Source organism: Passer domesticus, chromosome 5 (assembly GCF_036417665.1).
Source record: "Passer domesticus isolate bPasDom1 chromosome 5, bPasDom1.hap1, whole genome shotgun sequence".
In the NCBI taxonomy this organism is placed as follows: Eukaryota; Metazoa; Chordata; class Aves; order Passeriformes; family Passeridae; genus Passer; species Passer domesticus.
Window position 1 is genome coordinate 77,406,624 of NC_087478.1, and position 23,291 is coordinate 77,429,914.

A 23,291-nucleotide genomic window follows, 5' to 3' on the forward strand; every position below is an offset into this window, starting at 1 on the left:
TCAATGAAGGTTTTCACACCTGCAAGGCGGGTCAGATCAGGTAGCTTGTCTGGAACGAGCTCTCCTTTGGCAGGAGCTCAAGATTTTATTTTTTTTTTCCATTTCCAGATTTTTATTCCGTGAATTCCACCTTGACTCATAACAATCTCACTGCTGGAAACGTGTCCAGCTCCTCACAAATTCACTTCCTTCCACTTGCTTCTACTACTGGTAGTGATCCCACCACAGGGATTACCCCCACCAGGGGCAAGTGGTAAAGGACAAAAGAAGATCCATGTCAGTGAAAGAAGCACAGTGGATATTCCTTCTCCTTGGAAGCTGTCCCTGCCTCAGCTCTACCCTGGATACAGGATGGGCTGACCAGGGGGAAGATGATGGCGCAGGTGCAACAGAAATGGAAGAAGCTTCCCAAGAGATGAGAGGTTATGAGCACCACAGAACTGCTAGGCTGGGCTACCCCTGCTTTAGGAGAAGTTGGAGCCATGGCTGAGTTTCTTGTGATAAGGCCTCCTGCTTCTTCATATATTCTGCAGGGTCCTGCCCTTAACTGAGAGGGATTTAAATCCCTTAATACATTTTAAATTGCTCTTCTCCTCTGCAGAGTGAGCTTAGGATTTCCACATCTCAAATCGTCTGAGCACTTCCCCACCCTCTTCCTGCTCACTGGTAGCAGAGACCAGGAGGGGACAGACACAAGATGTAGCAGAAGAAAGGAGCATGAGGACAATTGGAGCCATAGGAATGTTCCAGAGAGATGAAGAGAAATTAAACAGCTTGTGCAGTCCAGGGGGCTGCATGGGTTAAGCTGCTTTTTGCAAGGGAGCAGAGGGAACATCTTCCCTGGGTGTGCTGTGCAGTGTCTCCCACCAATATCAGTCACATCCCAAATTCTAGTCATGGACTAGAGTCCACCTCCTGCCCAGATCCAGTTCTGGATGCTGCCCATTATTAAATCAGTGAGGCTTAATCATATTGGGGGATGTAAACAACACATGGACAACACCTTTGGAGGCTGAGACGAGACAGGAGCTCCTCCTTACTGGCAGCTGGTGCCCCTCTTCCCCACACCTAGTGAGGATTTATTTATTTACCCCTGCTGGATACAAGTGCCCTTCTCTTATCTGCCCTGCTCTGCAGATGGAGGAATCGCTTCAGTGGACAACACCTGTGGAATGACATCCATGGGGAGCTGTTTTGGTGGAGGATAAAGAAATCTTGTGGGGCAGACTACGATAAAAGAAGGGAATCAACACTTTTTTTTCCTTCCAGGAAGAAAGCAAAGACGTTTCAGCAGAGAGGACACAGTAAGGTAAAGCAGCTGGTCTCCTGTCATCACCCACCCACACCAACATCCCGACCAGCTCATTTTGTGGGGTTTTTTGTCCTCAGCAGTGGCAGCACTGCCAAGGCATCCCCCTTGTGAGACACAGACCTCTGAGATGGGCCATGCACCTGGCTCCTGCTGCCTCGGGACACTTCTTCTCTTCTCAAGCCCCGCAGGTGGGGAATCACTCCCAGCCAGTTTGGAGATGCACACCAGCTGTCCCTCCTGCCCTTCCTGGCACCCAGCACGCCCTGACACACATGTATCTATCTCCCAATGGCCCTTCTCGTCCCACCATAGCAGGAGTGGAGGCACCAAGGGTGGATTAAAGCTGCAGGAATTCCCATCTTCCTCATGGACTATGCTGAGGCCAGAATGGTATTTCAATAACCTGGAATATTTTGGAATAATCCACATGGCCCACAGCTGAAGGTTTTAAGGAATACAGATATCCAGTGCTGCCCAACCACCTCTGCTGGTGCTCCAGTGGCTCTGCCTTCCCTGTTGCTCCCTCTGACCCTGATGTAAGGCACCACCCCGGGGCGTGAAGCAGTGCCAGCCCCAGGAGGATTCCTGTGAGGATGGACGAGGATCTCCGGCCCGCTGACCTGCTGTGGCCAGCTGTCCCTTGCAGCACCAAAAGTGGGAAAGCACATTACTCTACAGACCAAGCAACTTGTGACCAAGCCCCAGTTCTGTGACACTCCCCCTCTGGTCCCTGCTGTTTGCTGGGTCCCCAAAGCAGCACCCTGCCTCTCCTCAGTGTGCAGGCTGGAAGCGCAACAGACAAGCAGGGAACAGCAGCCCAAGTGGTAAACAGGCTTTACCTCTGAGCAAAAAAAGCTGGCACCTCAGAGTTCCTGCAGCCAGCTGCAATTTCAAGACTTCCTTTGCCCTCTAATTAGTTGGCATTTGCTGTACCAGCTATTATCTTTCTAGCTGCACAGCGCTGAGGACAATGGCTCCTTATTTCCTGCCACAAACACTGGGTTACTCTTTACCTCTGGCTGTACCTCCTCTATCTCCTAGTCCCATCAGAAGAAAGTATCACTAATGACTGCAGTGATGGGAAACACTAGTCATAAATTAAGACAGTTGGAGCCTTCAATTACTTGCAGCGTGTAGCCTGTACTCAAACACTTACCTGCTCCTCCAAAAATGCTCGTGTATTTCCACCCTGAACCCAAATGGATGCTCAGAGCTGCTTGAAACAAGATGCTTGTGTCAGTGTGTGTCTCAAGCTGCGTTTTGTCCCAAGCCAGTACAAATTTGAGCAATTCCAGGGGGCCAAATGCCTCCCTGATGTAATTCCATTTGGATGCTTACATGTGTGAGGAGCAGCAAGCTTACGTGTAGGAGCAGCAAGCCACTCTTTGCACTGCGTATGAGGCTCTGCAGCTCCTGCTGCGTGGGGACTTTGGATGCCTGACGATGTGGGGCCCGGAGATGGGGACCTGGTCACAACAAGTGTAATTTCTGGCTGCCGCAGGGCTGCCACCAAGCTCGGGGGGCAGGCACGTAAATCCTGTCTCCGTGCACGGAGCTGCCCAGCAGTCCCGGGGGCGAGGCACCGCTCACAGCTACACCGACATAAATTTACGGTGATCCTGCTAATGCCTCTGCAGCTACTCCTGCTTCTGCCAGGAAAAGTGAGAACGGGGTCTGGCTGCGAATCTGCGAAGTTTTATGGGAAGGAGGGTGGGGGACAGCCCCCAGTGTGATTCCTGCTGTTGCAGGCGAGGGATGGATGTGTTTGTTGAGCGCCAGCCCCATCAAGAGCTCCATGCGCTGTCTCCTCCGCCAAACTCTGCCAGCCTATTTCAACAGCATCCCCGAACCGCGCTCTGCCTCATTCGCACCTTCCCTTCACCCAGCCGCCCACCCGCACTGGGACACAGATGCCAAAAACCCCTGCTGAGATGGAGCAGCAGGTCACCCGGTCAAAACCCCTCCGCTGGCGGGGCCAGGACCGCGCTGCCCGTCCCGGAGGGGGTTTGGCTCGCAGCTCGTTTGTCTCCCGGGCAGGAGCCCCACGAGCAGGCTGCTCCGAGCCCCCAGGCGACACGCGGAGGGCACGGAGCTCCCCGCAGCTCGGGGCGGCGGGGCCGGGGAGGATGCGCCGGGAGCGGGACACCGGAGCCCGAGCCCGCCCGCTGCCTCCAGCGCTGTCCCGCCGCTCCCTCGCTCTCCAGCACGGCCCCGACGGCAGCGGGCCCCGGCCCGGCCCCCAGCCAGCCCCGGCCCGGCGGCGGCGGTGCCCGCGGCGGGGCGGGCGCAGGGGCGGTGCGGGGCGGGGGGAGGCGGGGCGGAGGCGGCCGGAGCCCCCGGGATCCGCCGGCACCTCCCGGGCCCGGCACTCGCCGCTGCCGCCAACTCGGGCCGGGAGTGGCGCTCGGAGCCGCCGCTGCCGGAGCCCAGCGCGGCCGCGGGCACGGGGAGGGCAGCGCCGGCAGCGTCCGCCCCGCTCCCCTCTGGGCCCCGGGGCAGGTGCGTCCCCTCGCGGTCTCCGGCCGCCGCGACGCCGCCGAGCGGGGCGCGGAGCCCCGTGCCCGCCGCGGGCGCCCGCTCACCTGCCGCTGCCGCCGGCGGCGCCCGGGAGATGCAGGTAGGAGGCGGCCCCGGCCCGGCGGCAGGAGGGCGGGAGGAGGAGGCCGGGGGCCGGGAGGTGTTCGGCCGCGCCGGGCGCTGCGGACCCCCGGGCTCGACGCCTCCCTGCGCGGCCCCCGAAGGGGCGGGAGGCGGCGCGGGCGGTACCGCGGGTCTGCCGCTGCTCGCAGCCCGGGAGAGGCGTCCGCGCTTTGCCGCCGAGCCCGGCAGGAGCCCCCGGCCCCGTGAGGCCGCCGGTCGGGGCGGAGCGGGGCTGCGGGGTCGGGCTGCGCGGAGCCCCGCGGCGGCCGGGCCCTGTGCGGGCAGGGAACGTCGGGGCCGAGCCGCCGCCGGGCGGGAGCTCCGGGTGAGCCCGCAGCAGGGACACGGGACAGCGGAGCGAGGGGCTGGGGCCGACTGCGGGGTCCCGGTGGTGTTACGGCGGTGGGAGAGAGCTGCGGTGCCGTGAGAGACGCTGCCGGGCCGTGAGGGGCCAGCCCCGGCGTGAGGGATGTCGCCGGGGCCTGAGGGATGCTCCTCCGGGGTGCTGATGAAACAGATGTTCCTCAGGCATGACAGACAGGAGTTCACAAAGCAGATGTTGCTCCAGTGGGGTGGACCTCACTGTGAGCACAGGGATTTTACTGTCAGAGGAGGATCCTTTCCCTGGGCAAGGCACGGCGGCTTTCCTGGGAGCGCCCACAGTGTCCTTCTCACCCGTGTTGTGTGGTATGGCTCCATGTGCCAGCAGGAGCCTTGGCATGTGGGAAAGGGTCCTTGTGCTCTTGGAAGCCCAGAGGAGAAGGGAAAGTGTGCCCGGTTTCACAGAACCAAGGCATGAACATCCCAGTTATGTCTGTGACAGACACGCTCTTCTACGAAACTTGGTTTTTCTTCTGGGAATTGTGGTGTAATACTTCCCTTAGTGGTAAAGTAACTTCCCCAAACATATTTTTGTGTGCTCTGATGCACTTTATTGTGCCGTGTTTTTAATGGTTTTCCTCTGCCATCAGGTGAGTGTCCCTGTAAGTCTCTCTATCCAACTATCACCTATCTCTTAATGCATTCCTGGCTGCCCTGCAGTCCATCATCATCATCACTCTTGCCCTGCTGCCTGCACCCACCTGTTCACCTTTGGGGTCAGGGGTTTTTGTGACAGAGCTTTTTGTGACAGAGCTTTTTCTTACATGTACACTGGCATTGAAGCTCTTACTTCAATTTCTTCATAGCCAAAACCTTGGGCGTGTGTTCCTTGTGTGCACCTGCCCATTTCCAGTGCAGTCTGCTCTGCTCCACTCACCTGCACGTGAGGACTGTGTGCATCAATGCTTCCTTATCTGCCTAGCTGTTGGGGGCTCTTTCTTGGTGCCCTTTATGAGGTTTTTTGTGCCCACACAGCACTGGGCACACACAAGGTCTCTCTCTCCTTTACACTCATCTTCATCCATCTGTCCCTGCCCAGAGTGTCCTTCTCCTTCCCCACACCACGCCATGCTCAGGTGTGATCCTGTCATGGCCCTTCCTTCCCACATTTGCAGCCGGGCATCGACACGTGAGTAGGAGGGATCACATCTTCTGATGGTGCCTGTCTTCTGTCAGGTGCAGTTGTAAGTGGAGAGCCAAGCTGGGCACATGCTCTTCTTCCCAAAAGAGAAAGAAGTGGGCTTTCTCAAGGGTGGCGAGAGAGAGGCAGACTCTTAACCCAGTGTCCTGTGTGTGGACAGCTGGGTTTAGCCAAGGTAAAGGTTGGGCTCTGCAGGAATTCAGGTGGAATGTTTTCCACCCCAAACATCCAGGGTATGGGATGAGTTGCCACGTGTGCAGAGAAGCTAGCCCAACTACTCGGGGTTTTATCCTTTTTTGAAGAAAATATCCGAGTCTATGAGGAGAGCAGCATGAGGATGAGCTGCCAGTGCGGGTCAGGAGGCAGAGCTGGGGAAGTGAGCTGGCCCCAATCCAGCCTTGGGTTTCCTCTGCTCACAGGCTCCGTTGCTCATTCATTTCTGTGCCCAGGAGTGTCTGCAGCAGATCCCTTCCCTTAGGAAAGGAGTCCCTCCCAGGCTCCTTCAGTCTTAGCTCACCTCTCCTCTCAGGAGCTGTAAGCAGCCCCCGTGTCCTTTCCCTTGTCTCTGGTGCATGGACATTGAAAATGTCCTTCCACGTGTGACTGATCTCAGCTTAGGAAAGCTGAAACTGAAGTTGTGGCTGCAGGCTCCCAGCCCTGAGAAGTCTTCTTTCTCAGCCCTTTCCCTCCCAATCTGCCAGAATTCATTACATCAGTTGAAAAAAAAAAAAGAAAATAAATTTGGAGAGAGCTGGGTCTAGAAGGTCAGGGGTCCTGTGTTTTAAAGAAAAATGAGCATTCTTGTATAGTGAAATCTCCAGAAGCTTTTTCTTTTAGGAAGAGATCAAATAGTGTGAAAATTAAAGTTACCTTCCTCTAGCCCAGTAGGCCCCTTTGTTTCTGGACTGCTTCACATCTTCAGTCTTTTGTCCTGAATTTGTTGGGTTTGGGTTTCAAGGCACACAGGGAAACCAGCTCTTTTCTGAAAACTGCATGATTGCTCATTTAAATGAATATAAATTGTTTCTATTCATAAGATTTTTTTTTTCTAGCAGCTGATCAAAGTTCGAGTGAAAACCATTTCATCATTTCCAAATAAATTGGACACACATGCACACGCACACACACACTGAGCATTTCAGAGAGACTTTTAAACACAGTAGCTGTAAAATCAGAATATGGACAACCAAGACATGTTAGGTAAGACAGGACAGTCTGTGATTTGGTTCCACTTCTGCATAGAAAGGGATCTTCCTGGGAGAAGGCACACAGACTTTATTACAACTCAAGACAGTGCAAAGGGGACTCAGGGGAATTTCTCCTGCACTAAAAGAATCCTTTTCTAATGGGAGATTTAAGGAATGAAGACCTGTGTAGCATTTGAGAAAGAACATTAAGATGTAGCGTGGCGGGATACCTGACTGCTTTCAGCAGCTCTGAAAGAAGCTGGTGCTTGGAGAACTTTCTAATTCAAGAGAACTTAGGGCATGTGGTTGGGCATTTAGGCTGTGTTAGAACCAGGCAGTGTTTTTAACAGCAGGGTGATTAACCCTCAGAACAAATGACCAAAGGCTTCACCACCTCTTAAAATCTTCCAGTAGAGAGGGGGGTGTCTCTTTGGAAGGGACATTCTACTAAAGTGCAAGTTCTTGGGCTCGCTGCAGAGACAACTGGCTGGGACCATATGGGCAGAATGACAGATGAGAGCAAGCCTGTGATGCACCAGCCCCTCCCCAGCTTTGATGAAACTCAGGCTTTGCCCTGCTCTGAGAGGTGGAGCTGGGGGGTCCCTGGGGCAGAGGGTCACTCCTGGCCCAGCAGCTCCCCAGTTTGGGATGCTCTCCCTGCCTGGCAGCCCTCTGCAGATGCCTGTGGGGATCCTTCCCTTGTCCTTGGAGCTGTGAAGCAGGCAGTGAGCTCTCGTGGCTTCTCTCAGGGCTGCAGGCAGGGCAGAGCAGGGAGTGCTGTGTGTCCCCTCCAGTTCACAGACTCTGGATAACTCGAGCTCTAGAGGCTGGCTGAGTTTGCAAGACTCGACTCCTTGGTTTTGATTCTTTTACTCTTTTCTTCCCTCTGAAAGGGAGCTCAAAAAGGCTCTGACACGAAATGGCCACAACCATATTGCTGGTTGGGTTTCCCCTGGTACGTTTCCTTTGCAAGGTCCCTTTGCACCCTGTGTACTCAGGATTTGCACCTTTCCTTATGCTGCAGTGGCCTCCATGCTTCTCTCAACAGCTTTCCTGCTCGCTGGGGATGCTGCCAGGCAGGAGGATGCTTGGAGCAAATGCTGGGGTAGAAATGCCCCACAGAGCTGTGTGCTCCCGTCCCACTGGCCCCGACAGCCCTACTCCGAGGTGCCTCAGCCCCCGAGCAGTTCTTTGAAGGGCTCTCCCCAGGGGCTGGCAGTGGCAAACACGAGGGTTGTGTGAACCCCATCTCTTCCCCTCGGAATGTTTACCTGTCTAAATTTAACTCCCCAGCCAGCTTCATCCCTCCTAAGCCGACCTGTTCTCTTGTGGCTGGGCTGTGGCTCTGGCTGCCGCTGCCGCGTTTCCTGGCTGCCTCGGGCTCGTGGTTTGCTGCTTGCTCCCTCTTCTCCCTGGATGCTGGCTCTTTCAAGGTCCTGGGCAAGCCAGTTCTCCCTCTCCTAGGTTTTATTTTTAAATCTGGTTGCACAGCCCTCAGGACTGGAGGGTCCCTTGTCCTCTCATCTCTGAGTGTTTATTCTGCAGCGGGCTTCAGGAAATCTCCCCTTGTCCCACTGTAGCCCACAGTTTTCCTCCCAGAGACCAGGCATGCTGAGTTGCTCCCTGGCCAGCTCTAAAGGGACAGTGCCTCTTTCTGCTCCCATAGGGATCCAGCAGTGGGGAAGCAGGAGGTGCTTCCTTGCAAAGGCATCTTCCTTATTTCACTTCGTTCAGAGCTGGGCTTTTGTGTGAGTTTGTTTGAGAAGTGAGTGATGTGCCCCTCATCTTCAGAGGAGCTGGAGAGAGGGACAAGCAGAGGACAGGGAGTGCTCCTCTTTCTGTCAGGCTGGATAGAATTCGCTGTCTTTAGAATTTCTGAGTTTGGTACAGCAAATATGGCCCAACCTGGCAGCCTTCTCCATCTAAATAAAACCATCAGGATCAAACCATTCGTGTCCTGCATAACCCTGCAAGAGACCCCTGACTGCTCTCTCTTTCCAGGCATGCCTGCAGCTAATGCTGTGGTCTGCCACATGAGAGAGGTGGTTTGAGTCCTGGCCTCCTCTCCCCTCTTTGAGCTAACCCGGTGGCCTCGGGTTTCATACTCTCATATTCAGAGCAAAGGTAATGCAGGCCAGGGCTTTCATGCCTGCTGATTTGGGGTATCCAGCTCTGAATGCTGTCAAAGGTCCTGTTTTTCCCCGAGGTTCAGCTATTTCGGATACTTGGGCATTCTTTAGTAGTCTGGGCTTGATTATTCAAAGTGACTAGTCCATTTTGCAAAGCTTCATCCCAGCCTCTGGAGCAGAACAGAATGAGATGAATTAGTGCAGAACGTACCACTCAAATGGGAGTGAGTTTTCCTGGGAATCAGTCTGTGGCCAGAGAGCTCATGGCACTGTTGCGTGCAGGGATGGGTAAAGAGCTCTTGGTTTTGATTAATTTGTGGTTTTAAGTAGCTCGTGGGAAAGGCTCAAAGGGTTTGATAGTTTTTGTCTTAGGGGAAGAGAAGCAGAGCAACGTGTCTTTGTATAGAGGGAGATTTGTGAACGCACACTGAAGGATTTGAGGGAAAATACATTTTCTGTAAGCTCTCCCATCTCGACTGGAGGTGAGGGAGACTGGAGTGATTGGGTGGAACATGTGTTTCAGATTTGTTTTTGTCCATCACTAAGGACAGAGGGTTAACAAAAGTCACAGGAATACTAATATTTCAGTGGTCTCTCTAAATGTCTTCCCTTTCCAGTTGTTCTGTATTTAGCTTTTTGGCTGGTTTGCTGCCATTGTTTAACTGAGTCCTGAAGCATTGTAGCACCTCTGTTATGGACAAGTTGGAGCTGTAAAGCAAGTTAAATGAGAATCTCCCTTGCCTAGCTGGAAAACCTTTCTGAGCTTTGTTATGTATCACAGAGTGTCGAGAGAGACATATGAGCCCAAGCATGTCTTCATTAATGGAACATTTTTCAGAAAAAAATAATTTTGTGACTGTCAGGTTCATTACTCCCTGAGGTGTTCCTGAGTACTTCGAAATTGTCTCCGATCATAAAAAATTGATACTGTACAAAGGCAAATTAAGTTCCATTTTTTCCCTCCTCTGTTTTTACAGCTCAAGCAATTCTACAGGTTCCTTTATTATATTCTGTGGCTCAGATTTGTTAATAATTACTGTAAATACTGGTCCTGGCAGCACGTCAGGGTTTTGTTTAGTAAATATTTTGCCATTATAATTTCTGTGTCACAGCTGGGAAGGTTTGTAGTGTCCTGTGGCTGTCATCACTGCCAATTTTGCCCAGTTTTGCATCTCTGAAAACTAACTGAAGCTTTACAGTCTTACACTGAGATGATGCAGATATTTATGGGGAAGCCCCATTATCTTTACACTGCAGTGGAAGTTTCTGCTTTTAGACCAAGATGTGAGCTGTTGTTCCCATGTGTGGTGTGCACAAACCAGGTTTCACAGCAACACCTGCAGCCTTGTGGGTGGCTGCAGCTGTTATTCCACCTGTGGAGATTTCACAGGTAGAGTGCAGTGAGTGCTCCTGTGAACTATGACCAATTACCTGTCCTGATTTCTCTTCTGTTTTTTTAAACTATTCCCCATTTCCACCTATTCTTAACTAGCTGTTTGGGAGTTTTGCCAATGTCCAAAATGAACTTCTAATAATTTTTTTATGAATGGCAAGGAGGTTTTTCAGCTGGGTGAGCTTGGTAAGTGCAGCACTGGCTTTGTTCAGTTTTTCCTGAAGCTTCACAAGCTCTTTCAGCATCTCTGCTGTTTTCCAAGGAGCCTGCTGGAAGGCTCAAAAGCTCTGCTCCACAGCATGCTGAGAAGATATAAAGGTCTGTATTTCTGCACAGCAGCAGTTACACCCAGTGGTATAAAACCCCATTGCAGGTAACAACCCAAACTTTTGTCTAAAAGACACGTAAAACTTCTTTATCTTCCAGGAAAATGGTGCCAATTAGGTCAGGCTCACACACCAGGAACAATTTACTGTCTGAGTTTGGCCTCTTGTGTTAGACTGTGTCTGTGCCACAGCCTGTGAAAGAAGGGGAGCCACAGCATTTTCTGTGGGCACAGCTGTGACCATGGAGGCATCTTTGTCTGCACAGCTGACACTGGGCTGCTGGCAGGAGTGTGTATTTTTTTTTTTCCATTTCTTGAACTAAAAAAAAGTTTAGAGGGGTGACCTTGAAAGTCTGGACCAGGCCCTGCTTGGAGGGGCCAGGTAATGCTTTCAAGCAGGCATAAAACCAAGCTAGAAGCAATAGGAGTAGCAGTTAAGTTTAGACACAGTTTGTGCTACCTAAGCCTTACTTTGGTTTATGGACAAGGCTGAACTGGGAAATGTGTTTTAAATACATTAGAGAGAAAGTTCTGTCAGTTTCTTGCTGTTTTTCAGAAAGTTCTGTCAGTTTGTTGTGGCTTTTGGTAAACCTGGGTGAGGTCTGAGCTGGCAATCCTGGTGCTTCCTGCAGTCCATCCCAGCTGGGCAGATGGAAGCTGGCCACCAGGATGCCTCAGAGCAGGCATGGAAAGCTTTTTACCTCTACCAATTCCTGCACCTGCCTGGGGCAACAAGGAATGTTATCTCTTACTTCCCAGCTGGTTCAGTAACTCATTCTTCCTCCTGATAAAAGAGGTGGTGATCTTCACAAAGCTAAAAACCTTTATCCACAGCCAGGGATAGGGTTCAGTCCTGTGGGAATTGTGGCTCACTGACACCGTGGGACAGGTGTCAGAGGCTGCCTTGGGGTGGTCATAGCTTCCTAAATTCAACCTGGGGTTGAAAGAGCTCCAAAGCAGCACCCATTCCCAAGATGTAGAGTGACATCCACAAAGTCCATCAGCTCGCAGGTGCTGTCTGATGTTAAAAGCTCCAGAGATGCTTGAATATAATCTGTTCTCCATTTGGTTTCAGGCAAATGCTGCTGGCTTGCTCAGTCAACAGTTGTGACTCCACCTAGATACATTTTACTTTTCCCTTCAGCTGCTCTGTCCACATGTACAGAAGCCTTTGGCCTTTGATGCCAGCATCATCACATCAAATTCATCGCCTGGTCCTGTCACTCCTGCCTTGGCAAGGCTTTCTCTTGGCATACCTCAGCATTGTGCTGGCTGGATCTGCCAGACTGTCCTGATGAGTGGCAAGTGACTAGTCCCTGTAAATTGTGCTGTGCCCTTGTCCCGTGGGTGTGAAGCAGCAGGTGACAGGGAAATGCTGCTTTCTGTCATTGTCCCTGCCTCCACAGCAGCCTTGTTCCTTGTTCCAGAGGGTGCTGGTAGCTGCACACCTAAAGGTGTCTGGACAGAAATTTTGTGGGTTACTGAGGTTGGAGTTAGGTTTTTGTTTGTAGGGTTTGTTTCTGCAAAGGAATAATATCAAATAAGTAAGGAGTTTTTAGAGGTTAGTGTTTCCAGAGTCCCACTTGCCTTTTCCTCTCCAAGGTTTTTCAAAGCCAACCTTTGGAGAGAGATGTGTAATCTTGTATGCTGATGAGGAGGAGATGCTTTGGAGGGCATCCAGAAGTATCTGCAGACCCCACTCCTCCTCTGTGTGCAAAGTGAGTTTCTGTTTGCTACTCATCTGACACCTTAGACCATTTCCCTAAATTAAAATAGCTAATTACTCTGTAACAGTTCAGGTTCCTACGAAAGTCTGGGTGCTGGTGTGTTCCTGGACTTCTGTAAGGAATCTCCAGTGTGTCCCCAGTGTGGATAACCTCAGTGCAGGCATCCATATGCCTGGAGCCAATGTCCAGTCCTCAAGCAGCACAACAAACAAACACAGAGCTGGTAACATGAAAAAAAGCTCCCAGAAGAAAACATGGTTTGATCTTAATTGAAATTTTCAGAAGAAAAACATGCTTTTCTGTAGTGATGTTTCAAAACCTAATGATTTCTGTTTCCAATTGACATTTAAATGTCATTTTATGTTGATATCCAGAACAAGAGTTTAAATTTCACGTCAACACCCAGAATCTCTCCTTTTGGATCAACATTTCATTTTCACAGCATCACAGGTTGGAAGGGACATAAAGGATCATCTGATCCAGCCCTTCTTGGCAAAAGCACAGTCTGAACAAGATGGCCCAGCACAGTGTCCAGCGAATCTTGAAAGTGTCCAGTGTTGGGGAATCCACCATTTCCCCAAGGAGATTATTCCAAAGGCTGATTGTTTCCATTGTGTAAAATTTTCCATTTCTGTCCAGTTGGAATCTCCCCAGGAGTAACCCATTACCCTGTATCTTTTCCATGTGGCTCCCTGTAAGAAGGGAGTCTCCATTTTCTTTGTAGCCACTGTTTAAATACTGGAAGATGGTGATAAGATCACCCCTGAGCCTTCTCCTCTCAAGCCCCTCTTCTCTCAGCCTCTCCTCACTGTCAGGCTTCCCACTCCTTTTGCCATCTTTGTGGCCCTTCTCTGGACCCTCTCCAGCCTGTCCACATTTTTTTTTCTTTTTGCACAGCAGGGATGAAAATGGAAGACAGGATTCCAGGGCCCATACATTTGTACAGTGCTGGTGGACAGAGAAAATTCTGCTAAAACATTTAGAATGTTTTGTTTCTACCAATAATGTCTTCCTTCCCACCCCTGCATTTTCAAATCAAGAGCATTTGGAATTGTTCATACCATGAAATAGTGTAATGTTTTGACCTTTCATCTGCATTTGGGATGCAGGCAAATGCTGAAATCCCAGCCCTTCTTGGGGAACTGAGATTCTGTTCTCTGACCAGATCCACAAAAGTGTATTTCCACTGGTTTTGCTGGCTGGCTCCTTCAATACTTTGTCAGTGATGACTTGTAATTCAGTGCAGATTGGACCCGTGGTGCATCCACACGGCTGGAGAGGCTGAGGGCAGTTAATCTTTCTTGTTCTGTGTTGTGCTTTCAAATTAATACCCAGATTTCTTTCCAAAGATAAATTTTCTCTCTGAACCAGTGTTTGGTAGCACGCTGCACAGCTGCCTGGTACATGTTCCATGCACACATGAGGATCCTGGTGCTCTCCCAGTCTAGCTACAAGCTGTTGTATGAAATCAGGATGTTTTAAAATTTAAGACAGTTTCTGGTTCATCTATTGTTTGCAGCCTCACAGCTTGCCATATATCTTTCTCCTCAGAAGTTCCTTTTCCCCTTGCCACCATTGTGGGGAGGTTTTTCCTGCCGGGCTCTGTGCAGTGTGTCTCTGAAGCAGTTTTATGGTGTTCCCCAGAAGCGTGCTTTTGTCAGGCTGCCTCAAAGTGTCATCCAGAGAAAAGCCTCTGAAGCAAGAAATGTCCTTTTCTGTCTGGCTTTGAGGTGTTATCTCCCCTCTTCCCAGATGCAGTTGGCTCCATCTACATCCCTAAGCTGTTTTGTTTGGAGTGAGGAGAGCTCAGAAAATCAAGGGAGGCCACACACATAAACAACTATGTGTGAAATCAATTAATCTAAACGAGGGGGAGATTTGTTCTTGCAGGAGAAAAGCCTGGTTCTCACAGAAACCTCTCCCGTGTATGGCAGGGCTATTACAAACATTACATCACTGGAACAGTGATGAGCTAGGTGAGTATTTAACCTTTTTGGCCAGTATTTAGAGGAATAGTGGTGTTTGATTGTGTTTGAAGAGCTTACTGTGCTCTTTGTATTGTAACAAGTGATTTTCATTATGGATACAGTGGTAGCGTGCTAAAGCACTGAAGAGACCTGAATTTTGAAAACTTAACTTCAAATATTTTCATCATAAATTTGGTTCCAAACATTGCACTCACCAGTCAGGGATAAGAAGCTATGCCTGTCATTCCTCTGTGTTTGGGTAACAGACATTGTCAGTGATACATACACAATCTGTAGGATAGGAATGACTTGCAGGAGTTTTGAAAAACAATATTTTGACCTCTAATTAGAGAAAAATCTTTTATTGCTTAAAAAGTCCGATAAGAAAAAGAGGCTTCTTCAGCTCTCCTGCAGGAGGAGGGTTATTCACATGTCAGCACATTGTGGTCCTCTGCTTAGGGTGCCCAGGGGTCAGTAACTACAATCATGTCCCAGTCTCACTCTGCACATCTTTAAATAATAGTCTCCTCTCCTGGCTGTCTGGGGCAGCAATAACATGAGCAAAAAGCTGTGCTTGGCCTCTCTTGGCTGAGGGAAGGACATGGATATAAGGCCTGAAGAGAGCACACTTTAGGGGAAGGGAGTGGAAGTCTGGGAGACAGGCACTCCACTCGGCCTCTTAAATCGTCACAGGAGAGGGTGAGGTAGTGCAAGTCTGAGAAACCAAAAGTCTCTGTGCTTGGAGTGTTACTCAGACATTAAAGTCTTATCATGGCCACAAATCTTCCCTGACTCCACCTTGCCTCCCTTTTGGGGATGAGGGAGATGATAAGAGAAGTGGTTTTGTGTTTTGCACTGAGGGCTCCTTGAGGAATCACGCTCTGCTTGGGCCAGCTCGGAGCTGAAGGTTCATCCTTTGGAGTGAGAGTTTCCCAAAGACTTGAACTAAAGCCAGCCCTGTTAGGCAGAGCTGCAGCCAGGGGTCTTGACAGGATACTCCTGTTCACACAGCTTTATGTTTTGCTGTGATTTCTTCATTCATTTCTAGTATGCAACGGATCATCTTCCTAAGTCTTCTATGCCTAGGACTTCAGTGTGTAATTTCTTCAGCTGAGGCCAGGAGATTGCCCCCCATGGAAGCCAAGAAGATGCCCTGTGTTCCTGTGTGGCAGAGAGCCCTTCTGGAGAAGGCAGACAGCCCTCTTGTAGCTTTCTGGCTGGAAACATCTCTGGTTTATCCCCTTGTACAACCAGCTGGTGCCAAAACCCTGCCTGGTGGATGCTTCTGAGCAGCCTTCTATCATTCTAATCACAATAATTTCAGCTTGTTTGTTATCTGATTTGATGGAGGCTGAGGGGAGATCACTTCTCAGGGCCCTGAGGGCAAAAGCTCAGCTTCCTAGAGCTACATTTATTTTCTAACCCTCCCACAGCCCTGGGGGATCCCCTGGAAGTATCTTGCAGGGGAGGTGTCTTCTGAAATACACCAAGACATTTGCAAGTTTGTTGTCTATACACCACTGAAATTCCTCTCCCTCGGGCACTTTTCTAGATCCCAAAAGTAACCAGTGTGCTCCTTCAGGCACCCAAGTGTCACTGTTCAGGTGGCTGGTTTTCCCTGTTTCACATCCATGGGAGGAGATTCCACGCTCACATGTACTGATGCTCGTGTGGTGTTTGCACCATTTTCCCTCACAAGCCTCTGGGGAAAGGGTAGATGCTGGTTTTGTCTGATGGAAATGCAAAGAACACCCCACAACACAAATAAGTTAAACTGCTAATTTCCAGGACATAATTACAACTGTTGGATTTGCTGCCTGACCTGAAAATAAAACTCCTCTTACGAGGTTTCCTTGTTTTGGGGCTTTATTTGTTTGTTTATGTTAAACAAAGCAATTGAACAAGAGCCATGCTACTGAGTAGGAGAGGATGGTTTGCCTGGTTTGTTTCCCTGTGTCCTGCCTGGATTCTGCTCAGCCAGTTGTGCCCCACACTGTGCCTTGGGAGGGGCATACTGGGCTAAATATATCTGTACTGCCTGTGAAATGCAGTATGGGGTGCTGCGTCATTTGGTGGAGTTCACTTGGAAACTAAGGTGGGAAGCCAGCTTTTATTTTCAGCCTTGGGTCAGTTGTCTCACCCAGATTTTTAGTCTTGACCAGGAGTTTGTCCTTGCAAGACAGACATACAACCTGCTCTCTAAATAAAAAGCCAAGCTCATTGCAGTGACAAAGTCACATTGGGGCAACCATACTTTTCTTGCTCAGCAACCAGATTTACAGTCTGCGAGGTTGTTCAGATAGATTACCTTGAAAGCAGCAATGAAAGTCATAGCTCAAATATCATGGCTTAATGAGCAGAGGAGCTGGTGTGATGCTGTGGGCTCTAAATATATCAGAAAGAACCCCAGCCCTGGCAGCACACTGACAGCTGGAGACCTTGGGCTTTCACTGGTGGTGGAGCAGAAATGTATCCTTCCACAAAATGTGTGAGGAACAGATGCAGCTTGGTGACTAAAGACGGCTTGGGTTTTGCAGTTTTTAGTTCTGCTTTTTGCCTTGTCTTCCCCTGCTGTTTCTTCTAGAGCAGTGGGAGTGATTTCAGGAGAAAGGAAGATATTCCTGGGGTGTGGAAGTGCCAAGGGGTGGACACAGCTCACCTGAGCTCGCTGTGGTCTCTGCCACATCTAAATAACAGCAGCAGGGCACTGTGGCTGCATTGGTGACATAAATCTGCTGGGGCTCTGGGGGACATAGGCAAATGAGTGGGTGGAAAGCCCTGCTCTTTCTCCATGAGCTCTCCAGGGTCACCTGCCTGCACATCTGACATGCTGCAGTCACATCTCTGGCAGCTGAATATGTTTTTCAGTCTTCTCCCGTTTGCCACTGTAAGTGAGAGGAATGCCAGTATTGCTGTATGAGTGTCCTGCTGAAAAAGGAGGTGAGAAAACTCTTCAGTGTAAGATTTTACATTTATCTAGGAGGACAGTAACTATGGGAATTAATTTCTGTCTGTGTAGTGCCTAGCACATTGGGGCCCCTGAATATTCCTGCAGCACAAGCCACACTTTGTGGATCAAAGGCACAGCTTTGCTGGCAGAGAGCTCGTGGCACTCCAGGGTCCTGGTGTAAAGTGAGAGATCCAAAGGCTCTGGAAGGGTCAAACTTCATGCTAATGGCAGTGAAGGCTTCCAGATTTCACTTGGAGGATTCAGTGGTGAGGGTGAGGGCTGGGAACTGAGGTTTATGGGGTTAACCCAGCCTCTGTGACTTCTGTTGAGCCTGATTGGCTCCTTTCCTTAGTGGGCTTTACCTGGGCACTGACAGCTGTGAGCAGCCGAGAGTGCAAAGGATTACAATTGCCATTTAAACCAGCCCAGGTGTAGTTTATCCTCTGTTACTCAGGAGTGTGAGAGAGCAGAGAAGTACTCCTCTTTAGCTTCATTTGTGGGCTCTGTGTTTGGTCCTGCGTTTTGACTGTCCATGGCTCATAGGAAGGTGGTAAGTAATTGATCAATGCTGGCAGATCTTGTAAAAGTTTGGTAGCTTTTGATGTCCTTGAGTTTCTTGTACTTCATTGCTTGGTGCCTTACAGTGTGTTCCAGCTGCTTTCAAATGCTGTGGGTGCAGACTTAATATTCATGGCTTTTAATATTCATGGCTTTTTTTCAACCATTATGTGACAATGGCAGTCTGCATGATGTGTCAAAAAGATGCCTCTGTTAGGTGAGGAGGTGCCACATGGCAGTGTGTGTCTCACTTCAGACTATTAACTAAACCACAGCAACATGCAATTAACCATTCAAAAATCAGTGTTGATCCTGTGTGAAGTTTGCTCCTCTCCTACTTTCTCCTCAAGCCCTTTTCCCTGTGGCTGTCATTGCTGTGGATCTCCTCCTGGCCAGGCATTTTGGCTGTCCCGTGTCAGTGGGCAAGCTGCAGCTCAAGTGGGTTTTGGAGAGCATCTGTGGCCTTGCCTGAAGTCTGGGGAAGGTGAAATTTTGCTGAATCAGTCACTGTCCCTGCACAGGTGGCAGGCTGTGTGAAACCCAGTGATAATGCTGGACTTGTGAGGACAGCACGAGGTTTTTACCCTTTAGTAGTGATGTTGATGCTCCAGCTGGAGTTTGTGAGTTACTCTGGGAATACTAAAGGAATGTGGTGTGTATTTCAGTATGTAAATCTCCCCAGTCCTTAGATCCTGCCTGCAAAGGGCAGCTGATCTTGGGATGCTGGGTACCAGATCTGCAGGTTCCCAATCCTCTCTGCAAGGCAGTGCCAGCAGCTGTGGTGGGCAGGAAAAACCTGCACCCTCCACTGGTTCTGCCCCTTGTTCCAAGTGACAGCATAAAGCCATGTCCTGGCAACCTCTGCTCTCCATTTGGCTTCATGGACCTCTCATTTTGGTGTCTTTAAGGGAACATCAGGTGGGCTCAGGGCTGCAGGTTTGGGGAGCAGCCCAGCCTTACAGGAGCAATTCATTCAGCCATCCCAGCTGACCGTGGTCTTCCCTGACCTTGGTGGGCATTGATTCAAGGGGATGGGGCAAGAACAGAAAAGCAGCTTTGAGTCTGGAAAAAGCAGGGACCGAAAAGGAAATGAATAGGGATGTGGTAACCCAGATGGGATATGGCACAAGAGAAGCAAGGTTTGATCATCCACCCCAATATTGACACTGCTACCCTGGCGAGCCTGGCACAAAATCACATAACCAGTGGGCAGTGGCATGTGGGGAAGGAGGGGATGTGGTGACACAGAAAATTAACTCCACTCCATGCGTTTTTCTCTGCTTTTTCTCATCCTGCAAAAAACAAAGTGGGGCGTAACTTTTTTTTATTCTTCGGTCATTAATGAGCCATTGTTCCAGAAAAAAAAAAAAAAGAAAGAAAGCAGGGAGTCTTATCATGGGAGAAATTATCTTTCTCATGGGATATAAAACTTGGTGTGTAAATGGATCATCCTGGCACTGATGCTCATCCTGCCCAGGTCTGACTGTACGGCACTTAATGTGAAACACGTGATAATTCCTTCTGTAGTTGCAGTAGAAATCTCTCATTTCCTAAACAAGCGTGCTGTGTTCCTGTGTCCTGCTAAGCTGCTGCTGAGTGCCACCCCAGCAGCCCTGCCTGAGCTGCCTGCCTGCTTTGCTGGGTGGTTTGGAGCCCTTTGATGGCAGGCGCTATTTAATTATCAGTGGTGTTATGTTCCCAGAGCTCGCTACATGAAAGCAAAATACCGGCAGCCTGTAATTAATCTGAGCTAATGTGCCACTGTTTACACTCCATCTCGGAAACCAGACAGATGTAAGAAGACACCCAGCCTTCATCTGGGATCCTCCCAGGTTATTTCTGAGCTATCTTGGGAGAGCTGCGCTGTGTCTGCCCACCCCACAAGTCCCTCAGAAATGAGTGCCTTTAACTTTCCTCGGGAATGAGTGGGAGACTTTGTTTCCTAGCAGGGAGCAGGGTTAATGCCTTTTTGCTGCCTTACCACAGCCGAGGCTGGCTGGCACGGGCTGGGAGCAAATAACTCCTGCAGTAGTCGTGAATTGTGCAGTGTGAAAGGGTGAAACAGAATCATGAGGTTGGGAGAGACCTCTAAGATCATCGAGTCCAACCTATGCCCTAACACCTCAACTCAGAATCTGGGCTATAGCACCAAGTGCCATGTCCAGCCTTTTGTTAAACACATCCAGAGATGCTGATTCCGCCACCTCTCTGGGAAGAGCATTCCAGTAATTAATTATTCTTCCAGTGAATTTTTTTTCCTAATATCCATCCTATACTTTCCCTGATGTAGCTTGAGCCTGTGTCCTCTGGTTCTGTCAGTGCTGCCTGGTGGAAGAGACCAAACCCACCTGTGTACAGCCTCCCTTCAGGAAGGTGTAGAGGGCAATAAGGTCACCCCTGAGCCTCCTCTTCTCCAGGCTAAACACCCCCAGCTCCTTCAGACATTCCTCACAGGGCTTGTGTTCCCAGCCCCTAACAAGCCCTACTTCCTCCGTTTCTCCCTGGCTTTGGCTGAGGAGGAGCCTGCTGGCCTTGGGGAAGTGTGGGATCTCCTTGGTGGAAAAGCAAGCAATTCTCTGGGTCTTAAAAATAAAATAACGTGCCTTCATTTCTGATCACCCTACAAGTGGTTCTCTGGGACTCTGGTCTTAAAAATAAAAATATCATGAGATCATTTCTGATCACCCTGCTACAAATATTTAACAGAACAAGGTGATGAAAATGCCTGGAGGTGTGGAAAGACTGAAAAAGACTATGCATCCTTCATTAGAGTGAAGAGTAATAAAAAGCAACATGACAGAAGTATATAAACTTAGAAGTACAGAGAAGTAAACCAGGCATTCCTGTGTATACTTTTATGTAATACAAGGTTTCCAATGAAATTGAAATTAAACATCTGACACATGGGAAGCTTATTTTTTTGTTACAGCACATAAATAATTGAGACTGAGAACATAGTAGAATGCAGAAAGGATTAGATATATGGATAAAAATCTTGCACACAGTTTATTAATTTTATTCTGGCTCATTTAGAAGGTGTGTGGGGCTTCCTTCTCCTGGACAGTCTTCCAGCTGTAGCCAGTTAAAAGCTCTTCCTGGCCCTATAAACCTCCAGTGTCTTCCTGGGAGACATCTGGCAGTGGACACTAGCTCAGAGGAGTCACTGCCTAAGCCTTGTACTCCAGAACATTCTGCATTGAATGATTGCAGGGATCAGAGGTGGCCACAGCTTTCTAACCACCTGAAGGCTGGAATGTAGGATATGAGGCTGCTGGTTTTTTTCCTTGTGGAGTGTAGATTCAAAGTTGCCCACCTTGTCTCCCCTGTGTTACTCTTTGCCAGCGTTGTGGTGGACAGGTGACCTCTGCAGGTCAGAGCTGCAGGAGGAGATGTTCCATCAGCAGGGCCTGTGCAGCTCCATCCTCCTGGGGAGCAGTGCATTTTAGGTGTTCTCACAGGCATCTTTGTTCAGCAGAGTGTTTTCGTTCAGATTCAGTGAGTTGCAAGCAGCTCAGTCGTGTGGGTTTGTTAGCAGCTCAGCTCATGCTGGGTTTGACTTTTCTTGGTGGTGGGTGTATCTTTGGGCTCTGATTGTGTTCAGTGGACACTGATTTATCCACTGTGGTGCCCTCACACGGTACACTGGCACACTGTGTGCCAGGGCATCCCAGGGGTGCCTGGGACAGGTTCCCTGCTTCCACACCCCAGCATCTTGCTGGGTGATCACAGGGGGCCTGCCAGCATCTCTGGCCTGGAGGGGATTAGGAGTTGTAATATCCAGCAGATGGTGCTCAAAAGCAGATAGCCCAAAAACTGCATTGCAGTTCTTGGGCAGCAGAGTCCCAGTTCTTGGTGGCTGTGGCAGAGTGAGCTGGGAGGAGCAGACCTGCAGGGGGCCCAGGTGGTGCTGAAGACCTGGCACCCATGCAATAGCACTGAGAGGTGGGGGAGTGTTATTTTGGATTAATTTATATCTGATCCCATGGATGTGGAGAATGCACAGAGTGTCCTCCTCAAGCACAGTCTGCTGTGCAGTTTGTCAGAGATAATCCCATTTGCAAGCTCTAGGGCAGCTCAAAGTTGCAAACCACTTGCATGGGTGGTGGGACTGGTGGGGGATTTGCTTCAGAAGTGACTGCCTTGACCTGCAGTGCTAATGTTCCCATGGCTCTGTGCTGGTAGTGGCCAGGTCTGCTGTGAGTCCCTGTCACCTTTGTTGTGCCAAGCCCTTTGCCATGCAGAGTGCAAATCCTTTGGCTGCTCTCTGCTCCAGCCTAAACTGAGCTTATGCCTAAACTGAACTGAAACTCTCTGAGTGCATCTTGGTCAAAGCTTCCAAGTTTGATCATGTTTTTTACTTGCCCAAGCTGCAAGATACAGTGCCAAACTGTACCTTGCTCCTGGTTGTGCTGAGAAGAGTCACAAACCTTTTGGTGAACCTTTCAGTGAACCTTCAGCAAGCTTGTGCCAAATCTCAGATCCAGTGTTTTTCCTCAGTGTTTTTCAGACTGTGTGTTGTAAATGTCACATGGCTCCAAAATGGAGTCCCCAGCACAAATGTAGAATGTGATCAGAGCCCTGGGATTAGGGAAGGAGGAGAGGACGAATTTTTCTTCTGGTAGTTACAGGCAGCTGAGTTGCCTGTGGAAAAAAACCTTCTGCTAATTCTCAGCACCTTTTGAGAATTTCCTGTAGAGTAGGCATCACTGAACTCCCTCACATCAAAGGGGGAAATACCTGTCTGGTCCTTAATCCAAGGCTCTCTTGGATTAAAGAAAGATCATAGGTCTTGATTATATCAAATCCAAAGACTTAATTTCTTTCTTTACAAATCTTCCTTATTTTCCCTAATGCCTTTTCTACTGAAAAAAGTCCCAGAATGTTTAATCAGCGTGCCTAATTAATAATGCTGTCTCACATAATTCACCTTTATGGCGCTCCCTTACATAGGGTTTTCCACCAGTGTCTTTCAGTGCATTTTACAGAAGAGATTCTTCTCATGCTCTCCCCTTTGTGGGGAAAGCAAGGGAGAGGAAAAGGTAGGAGAGACCTGCTTAGGTCATGCAGCCAACCAGAGGTGGGGTCAGCAATAAAATTCCATGTTCTTAGTTTTGGGCAGTGCTGGAGCTGTTCCTCCAAGCCTCTGGTGGCATTTGGGAGTGGGTGAAACACAGCAGCCATGGAAGCAATCCAGGGCAGAGCAGGGTGGAAGGCAGTGGTGCAATTACTGCACTGGGGCAGCGTTGACTCAGAGGAAGGAGCTGTGCTGCCTGAGTCACCCCCGTGGCTTCCTGGAGCACCCTGGTGTCCCTGGAGCACCGTGGGGACCCAGGGCTGCCAGCCTGCTGAGGTCAGCTGAGAGCATCACCTGAAGTGGTCTGGCTGCAGTTCAATGAAAAGAGATACTAAAAAAACCACATCTCACTCTATGGGCTAGGGTGATGGGGTTTTGTTTCAGGGTGGGGTTTTTTTGTTTGTTTTTTTTTGGTGAGCTTTTTCTATGCTTTTATCTTGAAGTCTTAGATTTTCCCCTTCCCCCCCTCCAGGGGAAAAAAAAAAAGAAAAAAACCTTCTTTAACTA

At 49.7% G+C, this 23,291-nt stretch overlaps 1 protein-coding gene across 1 annotated transcript in view; it reads left to right on the forward strand.

Moving 5' to 3' along the window:
• Positions 1-3,647: 3,647 nt before the first annotated feature.
• The window catches only part of WNT5B (Wnt family member 5B), a 67,629-nt gene continuing 47,985 nt past the window's right edge, over positions 3,648-23,291 (forward strand). Inside the window, exon 1 of the mRNA XM_064421268.1 lies at positions 3,648-3,929. Within this exon, the coding sequence (XP_064277338.1) occupies positions 3,924-3,929 (6 nt within the window). The 5' untranslated portion in view covers positions 3,648-3,923. The remainder of the gene's footprint in view (positions 3,930-23,291) is intronic.